The sequence below is a fragment of the Lissotriton helveticus genome, chromosome 2_1, assembly GCF_964261635.1.
Source record: "Lissotriton helveticus chromosome 2_1, aLisHel1.1, whole genome shotgun sequence".
NCBI lineage: Eukaryota > Metazoa > Chordata > Amphibia > Caudata > Salamandridae > Lissotriton > Lissotriton helveticus.
Window position 1 is genome coordinate 2,075,049,726 of NC_136059.1, and position 13,023 is coordinate 2,075,062,748.

At 41.6% G+C, this 13,023-nt stretch overlaps 1 protein-coding gene across 6 annotated transcripts in view; it reads left to right on the forward strand.

Moving 5' to 3' along the window:
- PALLD (palladin, cytoskeletal associated protein) overlaps positions 1-13,023 on the forward strand; it is a 1,062,357-nt gene that overhangs the window by 577,380 nt on the left and 471,954 nt on the right. For all 6 annotated transcript variants that reach the window (XM_078677029.1, XM_078677030.1, XM_078677035.1 and 3 more), the window contains 2 exons: positions 1,752-1,857; positions 7,144-7,224. In XM_078677029.1, the coding sequence (XP_078533155.1) occupies positions 1,752-1,857; positions 7,144-7,224 (187 nt within the window). The remainder of the gene's footprint in view (positions 1-1,751; positions 1,858-7,143; positions 7,225-13,023) is intronic.

Below are 13,023 nucleotides of genomic sequence, written 5' to 3' on the forward strand. Positions count from 1 at the left end.
AAACATTTTCAATTGATAGCTGTCCTGAACCATGGCTATTTAATGTCGGCTGTCACTGTGCAATTTAAACAGTCAAGATTGAATTTTATCACCCAAAATAACAGCATACAGTGACAGGTACGGATGGCTCTCTCACTATGAACTTTTAGTGCCTTTCACGTATGTTTAATGGTCTATTTAGCCCATGGTGTGTGGGGTTTACCAAGCACCTGTTCATCATCAATTGAAACATTGATTTAAATATTACATGGCTAACTGCTTAGTGACTCAGTATCTCACTTACCCATTCCACGCTCACACCTCACTGATTTCTGTCTCCCCCACTCACTCACCCACTCACTCCTCCCCTCAATCTCACTCTCACTTGCACTCCATCAATCCATTTTCATCCCCTCTCTGTCTTCCTTCCTTCCTCCTTCCCTCTCAAACTCACTCTCTCACTGACCCGCCGTGCAGTCCCTCTCCCATGCATAACAGACAATACTGGTCAGTATGATACTGAATCAAGTTTTGGATTCTGCTGATTTAAGGGAAAAGATGCTGTTCTTGAGAGTCAGATGCTACTCCACCATTGATCCTTCAGTTCTTAAAACGGCCTTTGACCTTTTCCACCACATCTTGTGCCCATGTTTACATCGTTCTTCTCATGCGGAAGCCTTCCCCCAAAAATAGTCAAGCATGAAAAGGCAGACCAGAGGTTGCTTCCAAACTTTCTGAATTATGATGGAAAATATAACTTTGGCTTTGTTGTTAGGTTGCACATAATCCCACAGTATGCTTTATTTACTTCCCTCGTGGTACCAGTGGAATGAAAATAGACCAAATCACAGAGAAATATGTATATACTTTAGGGGCCCTGCCAAGCTCTTGTTTTACTTTTACATATTTTTGGTGAAATTACTTGATATAAGCAGAAACACATTTTAAAATCAAGTCTAGAAAATGCTAAGTCCGTCCACCTAGCTTTTGAATGTAAGCTGTCTTTTTTTAACTTACTTTTTGCCTCATGCAATCTCTTACCAAAATATCTCATCATGTGCTGTGAAAATAATCACACATACGAGTTCCCCACTCGGGACATGCACACCGACTTCAATGCAGAAACCAGTTTCTTCTTTCCTGGTAGATGCAGATCAGCTGTATCAAACACAAATGTGAAACAGAGGCCATTGGTAGAGGCAAGTCTAAAACCCTTGTGTATTTTATTACATAAAATGGTAGTTTCTTCAATTCCTACAAAATCTGCCAATTTTCCAGCAGATTGTTAAAAATTAGAAAATTTGCCGCAGACGTTGTATCCCTGTATGAATTTTAAGCAGACGTAGAGTGTGCAAAAACACTAAAAAAGGAAATTAAAATGAGGGGACTATTTATTCAGGGATAGCCGCTAAATGGGTTAGCAACAGCGCACATTGTGACATCAGAACTCAACTGTAATTTCTTTGTTAAGCGTGGTATTCACGATGCTGGAGGTGTAATGTAAAATGATAGGCCCCCCTGCAAAATGTGAAGAAGACCCCAAAGTCTCCCTTATCTCACAGATGTTCATTGGCCTTAGGCGGAATGGGACCCTTCTAAAGGGCTAGGGGACCCTGAACAGTTGGAGGGGCTGCAGGGGCTTACGCTACTCCCCTGTAGGATTACTCTTTTACCTCCAGCTCTAGCAGAACTTTTTTAACATGTTTATTCCTAGCTCCCTCCTCTATTGTTTCATTACTATAAGATTTCACTAACGCAGTCCTTCTTCCTAGGGCTCAAAAGAAATCGACCTCTGTCTCCCTGACAATAGGATCTCCTTCTATGATGTCTGGGATGACCACTACCGTGATTCAGCCCCTCTCGGTGCCAGTCCAGAAGGTATGTGCCACCCCAGGTTTTGCTTTCCAATGTGTACGATTATAACGGTGTCTGATACAGGTGTAATCTATGATGTACTGCATTGGGGGCCATATTCTTTGTCTAGTGTGTGATTAAATCCAAGGGAAAATTGCCATTCGTTTGTTAATAGGGTTCCGTCTTCATTGTATTGGTGCCCGTTGTAGTAGTAGCATTACGTTCGGTGTTTGGAGTCAAAGAAGCTGCAACATTATCATAATAGCATTCACTTTTTGCCATTTCCCTGATATCTGTGTTGACTTCCTTGGTGCTTTCTACAGATGTTTACTCATGGCTGGTATTTCCTTGTTAACTAATGTGGAACCCACCAATCACTGCTTCTCCTTTTAACACCGGCAGATAGTAATGTCTTCAAGATGAGGTGATGAGATTGGTTCCACAGATAAATGCTCCTAGTTCCACACTCAACCTTAGGCCACTACAAAAAGCCATGATTGGTGCTCAGTGTATTCATTCTTGCAATGCAGGGATCTGTGTTTGACTCCATGGTGATATGTTCCAATCAGGCAGGTGGGGAGGATGAGAAAAGCAGCACTCAAGGAATGGAGTAACATGGAGGGCAAGGAAGAAGCACCGGAGGGAGAAAACAAATCTTGGGGCAAAGGGCGAAGCACCTAAGGGAGAGGTCAGCATAGGGCAGAGCAGACACACACAGGCATGAGCGAGCAGCTCAGAGTGCGGGGGAGAGAAGTCCATGAGGGAGGGAGCTGAGAACACATGCACATGCCTAACCAAAGACAAAAAAAGAGTTCCCTAAAAGTGAGTAGTGGAAGGACTGAAGCCAGTAATTCAGAGAGTTGGTATAGAACCTATGCTTCAGGGGAGTAACAAACACAAGATGGGCAAGCTGTGACTAGGAAAGCCATCTAATAAGAAGTAAGCAAATGAGAGTGACAATACATTCAACCAATGGCAGGCAGTGGGTAAGCTGTAAGACCCTGTAAGTTGTCAGTAACCACACAATAGCTATTTTCCAACCAGACAACTTGCACTCTCTGGTAGGCGAAACATTAAATAGCAGACTTGACTGGGGTGGTCACAAGGACTGAGATGGAGACTAAATCCAGACCTTTACATCTCCGAAGACAGTGTGCTTGGCAAAGTAGTCATTATATAAATCTGTTTATTTTTCAAAATATATATTGTTATTAATAAACTTGACTTGTTACCATTTTAAAATACATTAGCCCTGTCAGCGATGTACGATTGAGCAAACATTATAGAAATTACTCATCTCAAGGACGCTGTCAGTAATGCACACTGGACTGCGCCCTGGCTGATCATGGCAGATTTCGCCCCTCGAGCACCACGAGGGAAGGCAATGGGGAGAAGGCTGTGCGGCCATGAGGAGTTGGGTGATAGATCCACTTGTGTACTTTTTTAACCAGCCTAGTTATCCATCCTTCCACACTTCACCTGTCTCCTCTTTTTAGATATCCCTGGATTGGGCAGGCCTGTCACACCCTTCCTACTTCTCCCATGTACCCCTCCTCTATACAGCGTCCCTCCTCCCGGTTCCCCATACTTACCTTTCCGCTGTTAGGACACAATTCTTACGTAACACGATATTCTGACCATGATGTGCTGGTACCATACCTGCACTGTAATATTAATAATTATTTACACAAGCGGTATTACCTTCAGGTATTAATTACCGCAACACTGGAAATGGTGGCTATTATTTACAGATCTCACTTCAATTACACCCCTTCTTCTGCTTAAATATGTCTATTTGCGATATTCTTTCAAGAAAGGAACTCGCCACCTTTTTTTTTAAATTATTGTTCTCTGTGTCCAGGAAACATATTAAAGTAAAAGTATTATGCATTTCTGGATTATCATTGTTGCAGGTTTACACCTAGTATAACATATATTTATCTTTTGCGCGGAAAGATTGGAACTGCTAGAGAAAGTATTCCCAAATGTATCAAACCAATGCAAACTGAATTGCAAGTTTCCAAGTACATTCAATAAATTCTGTACAAGACAGGGAAGCACACGTTTGGCTGAAGCTTTAGAGAGGTTAGAGAAAATGTGTGCTAATTATGAAGTAACTGATTGGCCAAATAGGGGTTACCTTTGATTTAGTCCCATGTATTAAATATAAGAAAATCTATAAATTAAAAAAAATCTGTATTTATTCAGAAGCATAAAAGATCAATTTGCTGTATCCTGCCAGGTGAGTGAATTATGGATGTCTGTACAGCACAAGCTGACTGACTAATCTTTCTGCGCGCCTCTCTCATATTTTCAGTCATGAAGTCACATCTTCTGGTAAAGTAACTCTGTCAACTAATGCACCAAGATTAGGTACATTTCAAAACTTTGAATAACACCATAAAATCCATTTAGGGCAATTTAGTTCTGCAGTACATTATTTAACCTGTAGTGTCCCTCATGACTCAGCTTTCTCCTGCCTTTTATTCAATATTCAAATGATCCCTCTAATACGGATCATCACTGCCTATGGCTTAGGGTTTCAAATGTATGCTGATGATATTCAAATGTTTATGGGCCAATGAAAATGCTCTTCAAATCTTGTTTACGTACAGAATATTTACTGGCAATAAAACAGCAGATGTCGCAAAGCATCTCTGTCTCAGTGCTAGAAATATTGAAATTCCGCTTTGAGTACCTCAACACCATTCTTTTGGGGATTTATTAGGCTAGTGAATTTGGTCCTCCTTTGGAAACAGCACGTACAGTATGAAATTGAGGGGATATTTTTGATGCTGACACTGAAGCCACAAGTAGCAGCAGTGCCCAAGGCTGCACTTCATCATCTTGTACAATGTGTCTAAGATCAGCACTTTCTTAACTATCCCTAAGCAGGTCCTGTTGATTCAGGTGGTTATCTTTTTTTAGCCGTTTACATTGTTAGGTGATCTATTTGAATTTGAACTTCACCCAGATTTTGATTATAAAATTTCACGCTGTTCAGAAGAGGGCCATCTGCATAGCGTTTTGTCTTGGAAAATGTGTTCAAATTTCTCAGCTTGTGCTTGGCTGGCTGCAGGTTAAAGATCTAGTGGCCTGGCTTAGAATGCTACTCAGGATTAAGTTACAAGCAATTCAGCAAAGTATTGTTAGGTTTATCAGTTAAAGAGGACCCTTCTCTCTGAAACAGGCCCTTAAGGACTGTTTCTAGGAGGTATTGCTCTCAATTGGGCGGTACGCATCATCGCCACGGCTGGCACGTCACTGTGGAAGCAACTCCCACTGTGTGTATGTTCATTGATTTAATGCAACTCTTTTAAATATAAACTGAAGAGGTACTTATTACTTTCCTTCATTTATGGTTTCACATTTTGCTTCTTATTGTAGGTAAGTTTACATACCGTTGCTATGGTTTTAACATATTGTTGTTATTGTACCTTACTATATTCCCTCTTTTGGCTGTGGGTGTTGTGTTTAGCACCGCAAAGCCTAGTTTTTGTCATCATTTGTTGTGCTTTACAAGTAAAATCAATACAATATATATAACGTCCGCGCGCATCAGGTTGCAGGATAGTTCACCTGCCAGCCTTTGCATGTAAAATGTTTGACCAGTAACTCATTTGAAAAAAGTCAGAGAATAAAAAGAACTCTCGGATCAGATCTTTAATTTCAATAGTCTCCCTGGTCAGTAATTTTCTGAAATGCTATATTATAACAAGAATTTTACATAGTTTTGTCATAGAGGTATCCAGTCTGCGCAGTTGTCATGCTCCAAAAATACACAGAGCACTTGGTAGCACAATTTACATTGTTACTTGTCCAATTATAGCTTAGTGGGTACATTTTCTCACAAAAAATACAACAGATAAATTGTGATGTTTGAATTTAGGACTGGAGGCATTTGGCCTGTGTTTTTATGAATGTTGTGGTCTAGTCTTTTTTCCATGTTCTGATAGATTGGTGCCACCCATTGTTAGTCTCTTCGGACACCTTAGTGGTATTTCCCCACAGGAAAGTCAATTGGAGTGTCCATCTAAACGAAGATCACAAACCTAATTCACTAAGCGATTTTCAGTCCTAAAGGTTGTTTTCCAATCAAATATTTCAGCTGCTACGTATTCATAAAAGGAGATCTGGTGGTCGTAAATGTATTTATTTCTCAATCAATCAATAATTTGTAAAGCCGCTACTTACCCGTGAGGGTCTCAAGGCGCTGAGGGGGGGAGGGAGGGGTTGAGCTGCTACTGCTCAAATAGCCAGGTCTTGAGGAGCCTTCTGAAGGTGAGCAGGTCTTGGGTCTGCCGTAGATGGGTGAGGAGGGTGTTCCAGGTCTTGGCGGCGAGGAAAGGGAAGGATCTGCTGCCGGAGGTCGTTCGTTGGATGCGTGGGACGGCAGCAAGGGCGAGGCTGGCGGAGCGGAGCTGGCGGGCGGGGGTGTAGAAGTTGAGTCTGTTGTTCAGGTAGGCTGGTTCGGTGTTGTGGAGTGCTTTGTGTGCGTGGGTGAAACATAACCACAGTGTAATATTTAGCAGGAGTAATTCCCTTGCAAGCAATGGGGAGTCAAACATGTTAGTTTGTGAATACCTGTCAACACGTCGGTATATGGGCTTTTACAAACTGCTCTCCATCCCGTACCTACCTGGAAAAGGTTAACTTTTACTCCTGCCAAGGCCTGGTGTAAATCTTGTTTCAGGTTGGTAAGGGGAGCGGAACATCCTCAGACAATGTTATGGTCTATGAGAAGGGATTCCTCCACAGTGAAAAATAAATCCTATTGGAAACAAGTATGCAATTGCGCAATACCTTATTACAATATGGAGCTGCACTGTGCATACAGTTGTGCTTTGCAGAAAGGCTCCTGGTGAAAAAGGCCACATGCCTCTTCCATCGGTGCACCTGGAAAGTTGCGGTGGATGAAGATTTCCAAATGTCTAGTGTTCGTTTTTAAGAATATCCTAAAGTCATGAATCTTCACCTGTGAGTCGGAGCACATGTAAGGGTGTCGATTTATGACTAATATTTGTGAATATACTCCATGTTGCTTATGTGCGTTAGTGTATTAAAAACAACTGGCCCTAAGGCAATTCATTCATATCATGAGAACATCATGAAGGTGAGATGTCCCTGAAACTAGCCAAATGAGAACTGATTTCTTTCCGTTGGGTTTAGACATATGGAAATCTTTTCAGAGAACAAGATTGCAAAGGCAAGTCTTCAGAATACTTGGCATAAAGTTGAAACCGTGAGAAATGTTGGAATGTTTACCTGTTACGCAGATGCATTTTATCTGGCTGTGACTTTGCTTTTCAGGTTCAAAGTCCAACTTCATACCTGTACCGGCTCGAGGGATCGAATGGCAGCAGCGCCTTCTCCGCACCTGTGTTTACAAAGGTTTGCTGTTTCCCTCGTTCTGCTCGTTAGGATTGTGTGGAAGAATGTATTTTGATGCTTGTCTGTCTCTTGCTGGGATTGAAATCATAATTTTTGCACAATGTAAGGCAATGTACTGCACCACCAAGACAACAATTTGAACACTCCCATCACCCCCACACACGCATCCGAAACCTCCCACGTATGCTAGTGAAGTGTACTGCATCACCAAGTCAACAATGTGGCTACTCCCATCACCCACACACACACCCGCAACCTCCCGCGTGTGCTAGTGAAGTGTACTGCATCACCAAGTCAACAATGTGGCTACTCCCATCACCCACACACACACCCGCAACCTCCCACGTATGCTAGTGAAGTGTACTGCATCACCAAGACAACAATGTGAACATCACCCCCACACACACATCCTAAACCTCCCACGTATGCTAGTAAAGTGTACTGCATCACCAAGTCAACAATGTGGCCACTCCCATCACCCCCACACACACATCCTAAACCTCCCACGTATACTAGTAAAGTGTACTGCATCACCAAGTCAACAATGTGGCCACTCCCATCACCCCCACACACACATCCTAAACCTCCCACGTATGCTAGTGAAGTGTACTGCATCACCAAGACAACAATGTGGACACTCCCATCGCCACCACAAACACACACCCGCAACCTCCCGCGTGTGCTTTTGAAGTTTCCGTCAGTGGGCACACAAAACATTAATTTTCATCTTATTAATTTTTACTTAAAAAAAGGCTGGTTATTTCTTTGAGTCATACTTAGTGTAAACTATTCTCCAGAATTATCCTTTAGCACGCATGGCTCAAGCTTATTTTTACTGGGGAGGTAGGGTGTAGCTTTAGTTTGTAAGAATATCAGTATTGTATCATTAATTGCTTAAGATCCTTCACAGCATTTGAGAACTTTTGCAGCAAAATACAATACACCAGTGCTTCTATGGCACTGGTGAATATTTCAAGCACTTTGAACTATCCCTACATTGGACCCATAGATGGCAGGTGATGGCATCTGCGTGAATTTTTCATTTGCAAACACTGAAAAGGGGGTTACCATTCTTCTATTGTATTTTTCCTGAACTATATCAATACTCCATTTCTTGGCAATACTGCTTATCTAAGGAGAAGATTACAGCCAGTAGTGAATGCAGCTGCTCGTCTTCTGACAGCCAGCTGTAGAGCTAGCGATACGTTTCTACTTTGAATGTTGCACTGGTTCCCGCTTCTGGCTGGGGTTGAGTTTAAGGTGTAGCGTATGACTCTTCTGCTCCTCTATGTCCGTGGTTCCAGATTAAAATTAGTAGCCACGTGTTGAAAGTTACATTCCACAACTCAAAGGCTCATGACTATCCCCTGCTTCTGTAGCTCACAGAATGGGTCATTCTCGGGGTTGACTCTTTCCTTATAGAATGCTGGGGCATATTACCAACAACTAGCGATATTTATGGCTAAATGGGCTTAGCAAGTTTTTTTTTATCGCCAAGCATCGCCGGATATTATCGCAGAGATAACGTGCTATTAGCAACATTTATCTCGCAAGCGATAAAATATCCGGACGATAGCGGCGAAATGCATGAATATCGCTGAGCATACAGCGATATTCACACATTAACGCCAATAGGGTCTTAGCAATATTATCCACCTCCCATTGGATATAATGGCTAAGAACTGGTCTGACCAGGCGTTAGCTTTTGGAGATGTTTGCGTTTAGCGCGAAAATTTCCATCACTACAACTGCATTGATAATAGGCGATAGCGATGTTAGCGACTGTTTTTAGTCGCTAACAGGTTGGGTACGCCCACTTTGCACGTCATTAGCGATAAATATTGCTGACATGCAAAGCAGGCCCCAAACCGCTCGCTATCACCTAAAAGCTGTCGCTAACTAATGTTAGCGACAGCTTGCTAATAGGGCGATGAAATTATCGCCGCTTAGAGGCCAAAAACGGCCGCAAAGCGGCGATAATTTCATTTTGCTCGCCTTGATAATATGCCCCGCTCTTCCTTGAGATTTAGGACCTTGGAGAATCATGGACATTTTCAGGAAAGTATTAGAAACTCAGGGGCATATTATCAAGGGGTTTATCTCCGCTTTTTTGGCTTTAAAAGCCAAGAAAGCAGAGATAAAATTATCTCCCTATTACCTAGCTGTCGCTAACACCAGTTAGCGACCGCTAGTAGGAGATAGCGACCATCTTGGGCCCCACTTTGCATGTCAGTGATATTTATCACTAATGACATGCAAAGTGGGCGGGCCAAGATGTTAGCGACTGGAAACAGTCGCTAACATCGCTATCTCCTATTACCAACTTTTGGAGATCTTCGCTCTAAGCGCGAATATCTCCAAAAACTAACACCTGTCCTGAGCAGTTCTTAGCCATGTTATCCAATGGGAGGTGGATAACATGGCTAAGAGCATTAGCTCGGTAATGCATGAATATCGCTGACTTTTCAGCGATATTCATGCATTGCGGCCGTTTTTTATCGCATTTGCGATAAACCTTGATAATAGCAAGGTTTATCTGCGATCATTTCTGATGATGCTTAGCGGTAAAAAATTCGTTGCTAAGCATCGTTAGCGATAAATATCGCTTAACGTTGGTAATATGCCCCTCAATTTTTCTTCTCTTGCATGAGGCAAGTGTGTCATCGACCATATCTGGATGTAGCACTAAAATCTGTTGATGGTGTTGCAGGCGCTATATTAAATACACCCACAAATAGCGAGATATTTAGCCATGTGCTGAACCTTGCTTGCAGCGGGGAGATACCTATTCTGACCTCTCGCCTTGCTAAGATAAGAAACTTGTATAAAGACATTTCAGTGGATATAAAGAAAAACGCCTTTGCAGCATTTGGAAACAAATACATTTGACATTCACTTGTTTTCTCTGAAGATATTGTCATGTTGACCCCACTTTTTCAGCTAGTACGACATGCAGCATATGAACTTCACAGAAGCTGAGATAGAAGCGATTTAAATCTAAAGGTCTTGTTGGGTCTTTTAAGAGCATCTCCAAACAGTTTGAGTCGAATTACTGGAGCTGAAACCATGAGTTTCACGTAGAGGCAAGTCCATGATCAATCCCCAGTAAAGCAAGCTACCTGGTTCTCAAGCCCATTTAAGGTGAGTGCTAGTTTTCAGAAAAATGAAAATGGACATTTATTTTGTATCCTAAAAAGCATGTGAATGCTTCACAGACAACAAAGGAAATCAATAAGTTCTGGCTTTAAACGTTGCACAAAAATAAAACGTACATTCAATCCCATCCTTAGCGCCTGAACGTGTGTTTGACTTTAAGGGTGTAGCTTTGGCAGACCGGCCAACACACATAAGACAGGTCAGCCAAGAGAAATATTACTTAATCTAAGGACAGCAGCCTCGCCTTCATGCGGCATGCGGCACATGTTTCCTGGACTGTGGATCAAAAAATGCAAAAATATTAATCAGCCGACGGACACGAGGCTCACTTGAAAATAAGAACAACAAACATAGGCAAAGCCAATAGGTCTCGCCTGTGAGAGCTCTTGGCTTTGACAATGTTTTGTAGCCATGACGTACAGCAGCACAGATGCTTTGCAGTGTGGCTAAAACTGATTTAAAAAAGTGCTCTGACACAGCCAGGGCTAATGCAATTTTTTAAAAAGTGTATTAGCACTGGATTCATCATAGTCTTTTTTTTATTATTATTTTGAGCCATTCTGCACAGCAGTCACTCTGCTATGCAGCATGGTTCGAAATCATTGCCAAAGTCAGCAATGCCAATGTTGTGCAGCATGGGCAAAAGGTAATGGCAGGGCAAGTAGTCTCAAAGGCAATACATGTTGGCTTTACCAAAGCGTGTTAGGTCTCGGCACAACACCCTTGTGATTATGAGCAAATCAGTTAATATCCCGTGCATGTAAAAAAAGATATGACATTTTGGAAAATATCCTATCACATAAAGAGAGAAATTGATCCCATGTCCACGTCTTAGTGAAAATACATTTGGAAACAGATAATAAATAAAAGCAGATAACATTGGTTGTCACAATAAACATCCATTTCAAAGAAGAAAAGGGTTTCTTTGAAGTGTGTTTGGCAAAGTAAAACATAGCTACAAATGGCAAGATGTTCTACAAGCTTGACAGGAAATAAAATAAAATAAAAGTTGTGCCTCAATCACAGCGCGATCAGCGGAAGTACACCAATCATGCCAAAGCAATCATTACTTGGTTCCTGCTCCATTCCAAATTAGAGGGAGTGAAGCCAACACACACTAGCTAATTAGAAGGCAGCTAATAAAAGTGACAATGAAGCCAAAGAATGTTAAGCAATGGACAAGCTTCAAGCCCCTTGTTGTGTACAATATCTCTCGCAAGCGAAAGCGCATGCAGGCCATGCCCTGTCATAGGCGAGACCTAATAAAAAAGTGTAAATACTGGATGATTAGAAAGCGAGTAAAATGACTGAGAGAAAAGTAACATGAATTGATTCTACTGCCAAAGCGAGTGGGAGACATACCCCTTTTTGCTGGTGGGGCTTCGGTGTTAGTCCAATGACAATAATTAACTGGAGTTGTTTGCACTCACTTGTTTTGCATGCACAGGCAAGAACATGGTTTGTGATTGCAGCCTTGTGTCCCACACAAATCATGTATCAATACACTGTTCCAGTAATTGATGATAACGTTCTTTGACTACATCTATGTTACAAAATGTGGGGAGAATACTCTGACACAAAAAAGCTCACAAAATAGAGGAAAAGTTATAACTTGCCATTTATTCCATACTTCAAAAAATGTAATGCGGGCTGTTAGACCTGTCGAAGACACTGATGCAGACTACTGAAGAGAATTGATTAGAAATAAGTGAAATGGAAACCTCGGAACCGGTTGGAAAGTCATCCCTAGGCTAACAAATGCACTGTGAAGCCATACCAGTGGCAGAAAGTTCTGTACTCAGGTGCCAAATAACAGTGTCAGGATTTCTAATCCAAAAATGTTACCTAAAATTAGCTTAGCATTCTTTCTTTTCTTTTTGCATACTGTTGGGCGTAACTTGGGAAATTCCATATATACTGGAATAACCCAGGAGTTCCGCAAGATTATGCACAATTATGCCTTTAGGGCTATATTTTAGCGCAAAAATGCACCAACCTGTCCAAAATGGACATGAGAATGCATTTTGCGTTAAGAAGTAGCCCAAAATATCCACGGAACACAAATAGCGAGCCGTCGCTTGCGCTAGCTAAATGCATAATTATCTGTTAGTTTGCATTAAAGAGTAATGCAGAATTACCTAAATTATTCGGATTACTCCGGCGTAATCGAATTTCCTTCCAAGCCTACTTTTGACCAAGCGTGTTATGTTAATGTGTATCAAAAAACATGGGTCTTTTGGACACAGGAGGCAAAACTCTACAGCCCCAGAACTATTTGAGAAAAGCATATATCGCCCAATATATCCCACATACACTCACCCTACACTACAAATTGTACATGAACCACAAGTTGAAGAATGTTTATATCCAGAGATGGACATATTCTAGTGTTGGTTTGCTGTATCCTGATGTAGGTGAAGGTGATATCTTTAAGGCGGTAAAAGAAGGCTTTTTAAAATGTCTAGATTATAAGAAGATTTCTCATTTGCAGTGGGGGAGCCGAACAGGTTGAGAGACTGCCTTTAGGTTTGCAGTTAGCTTTCATTAATGTGCAAGTGCAGCAGGAAAGTCTGCTGGAAATCAATTACAATACATTAAACAGTGCAGGCAAGGTGGAGGTTCAATTTTACAATAATTTCAAAT